The sequence below is a fragment of the Pundamilia nyererei genome, unplaced genomic scaffold, assembly GCF_000239375.1.
Source record: "Pundamilia nyererei isolate P.nyererei 1_Seehausen unplaced genomic scaffold, PunNye1.0 scaffold00060, whole genome shotgun sequence".
NCBI lineage: Eukaryota > Metazoa > Chordata > Actinopteri > Cichliformes > Cichlidae > Pundamilia > Pundamilia nyererei.
The window spans coordinates 713,557-715,867 of NW_005187461.1; the positions used below are offsets into that span (position 1 = coordinate 713,557).

The 2,311-nt window shown below is 39.2% G+C and overlaps 1 protein-coding gene across 2 annotated transcripts in view; it reads left to right on the forward strand.

The window, feature by feature from the left end:
- The window catches only part of cdh13 (cadherin 13, H-cadherin (heart)), a 382,609-nt gene that overhangs the window by 205,044 nt on the left and 175,254 nt on the right, over positions 1 to 2,311 (forward strand). For both annotated transcript variants that reach the window (XM_005734745.2, XM_005734746.2), the window contains exon 7: positions 1,001 to 1,145. In XM_005734745.2, coding sequence (XP_005734802.1) covers positions 1,001 to 1,145 — 145 coding nt within the window. The remainder of the gene's footprint in view (positions 1 to 1,000; positions 1,146 to 2,311) is intronic.

Genomic DNA, 2,311 nt, shown 5'->3' on the forward strand with positions numbered 1-2,311 from the left:
GGGTGAACCAGTTTCTGTCTGAGTGTGTTGCTGGGTCTGAAGTACACTGGGATGTCGTGCTACACTTGAATCACAAGAAGTACTGCAGCATAAGGAAAACTGCAAACATTAATATTTAATGTAGGCCAATACAAGATCCCTCAGTGAGGTAAAGGAGGTAAACTAAATAAGTACAGGATAAGTCTTATGTGTTATCAGTGTTTGCCTTATGTCTTATATGGGTATTTTTGTGAGTGCTCACAAAGAATACAACATATATAGTCATAAAAAAGAGGCCACAGTGGACTGCAAGCCATTATGTGAAATAAGTATTTGATCCCCAAATAAAGCAACACTTGGTATTCATGGAGAAGCCTTTGTCACGGGGCAGGATGTGTCTTGAAGTTGGTCACCAGGTTTGCACTCATCTAAGGAGGAAACGTGTCTCACTGCTCCTGACAGAAACTCTCTAAATCCTAAAGTGTTCTGGCTGAAAGAAGGAGGTTCTCATCCTCAATGTTACGGTCCATGGCTGAATCCATTGGCCCCTCAGTAGGCAAACAGCCCCAAAGTAATGTTTCCACCTCTGTGATTGATTGTGGGGATGATGGTATTTGTGTCCTAATCAGCATTTCTCTTCCTGGGGGAAACTGTGGTTTCCTCTGGGTTGTAGGCGATCAGATGCTTATTTTACTCAGTGAAATGGAAATCAGTGGATAATGTTTTGTTTTTGTTTATTGATCTAACTATGTTTTTTTTAAATTTCTAGTGGATGTTCTATCTGTGTCTGTTATGGTGTCAGTTATTTTATGGTCATTTTCAGCTACCAAGCATCATTGTTACGTATAGACGAATATAAAACACATTTTTACTGACAAATGGCTTTGTATTTAAAGAGCGGTGAGACAACAGCACATCATTTGAGCTTACCTGCAGTTTTATGAAGAACGCTCTAAATAAAAGTTAGTCGACAACTGGAAAACAAAATGTCTTTAACTCGTCTTTGTGTTCTTTCACACAGCTGGAGGTATCGACCACAGACTACAGTGGAAACCTTATCGAGGGACCACAAGTATTCAGGATTAATGTCATTGACCAAAATGACAACCGTCCCATCTTCAAAGAACCACGGTACACAGGAGAGGTGCTGGAAGGATCCCCTACAGGTAGGTGACTGTTGAGGGACTCTGGACAGAACTGAGGTCTAAATGGGTTTAACTACACAATAATGTTACACATAGTGTGGCTGTTACACTTGAGATGTTCTATGATCTGCAGCAAGAAAAGGTTGTGTTGATGACATTTATACTTCTGTCCTGACTTTAGTCTCTACTCTATCAGAATTTTCATTATGTGTGTATAAGCCAAACAAGAGTTTCTAGCAAATTAAGATAATTATTCAGGTCATTTGGTAAATTACTTTTGTTATATTTTTAAATGTGGTTACTTGAAATGTGATCTTGTCACATCTGTTATAGACTTTGCAGCTGTCGCAGTAAATTCTCTTCCCATCTCTGCTGCGAACATCTCACGGTCAAGTGTTTCAAAATAAATCATTTTGAGGCATGGCTGGCAGAGCCTTTATGAAAACTCTTCACCTTTGACTTCTGGTGTAAATGTTGATATTCTCTTAGATGTATTTGTCACTTTGTCACCATCGCTTCCTTTCCCGTTCTCTGAGCTGCTGTCACTGCTATAACTGTTGTTTTTTTAATGTGACAGCTTCGCACTTCGAGCCCAGAATATAAATAAATGCAGCTCAGACATACATGATTTCAAAAAGTCCTATTTTGCTCACCTTCTGCCACCTGCATAGAAATGCAGGATGTCTATGCATAAAGCTGAAACTTCAGATTGAAAAAATTGTTGCTTTTTCTTCACGGGTTATATAGAACATGATTCATAGGCAATAATTTGCGGAGGTGGTAACATTTTGCACAAAATGTCTTTTGGTGCGTTCTGCCAAGTTTTGTTTGGGCGTTAAATGGTTTATTGTAGTGAACACATTTCAATTTATGTCACATAAAAGTGGGTTACTTAAGCTGTTTCAAACTTTCACAAATGGATGCACTGCTTTCTGAAGACAAACAGGAGCGACTATTGTGTCTTTTACTTGTGTCAGTGCATACGAGCAAAGTGTCATAATGTGTTTTCAGCTGTCATAGTTGCGCTGTCCATGGTTCTGATGATGCTCGTGTGTCCCTGTTGGGCAGGTGTACACCTACAGACCCTCTGGGAGAAATGCAGTCAATGTAAAATATAAAGTTGTATGATTAGAAGAACAAATGGTAAAATAAATACACGATGCTTCTCACTGTGTTTGTTCTGACGT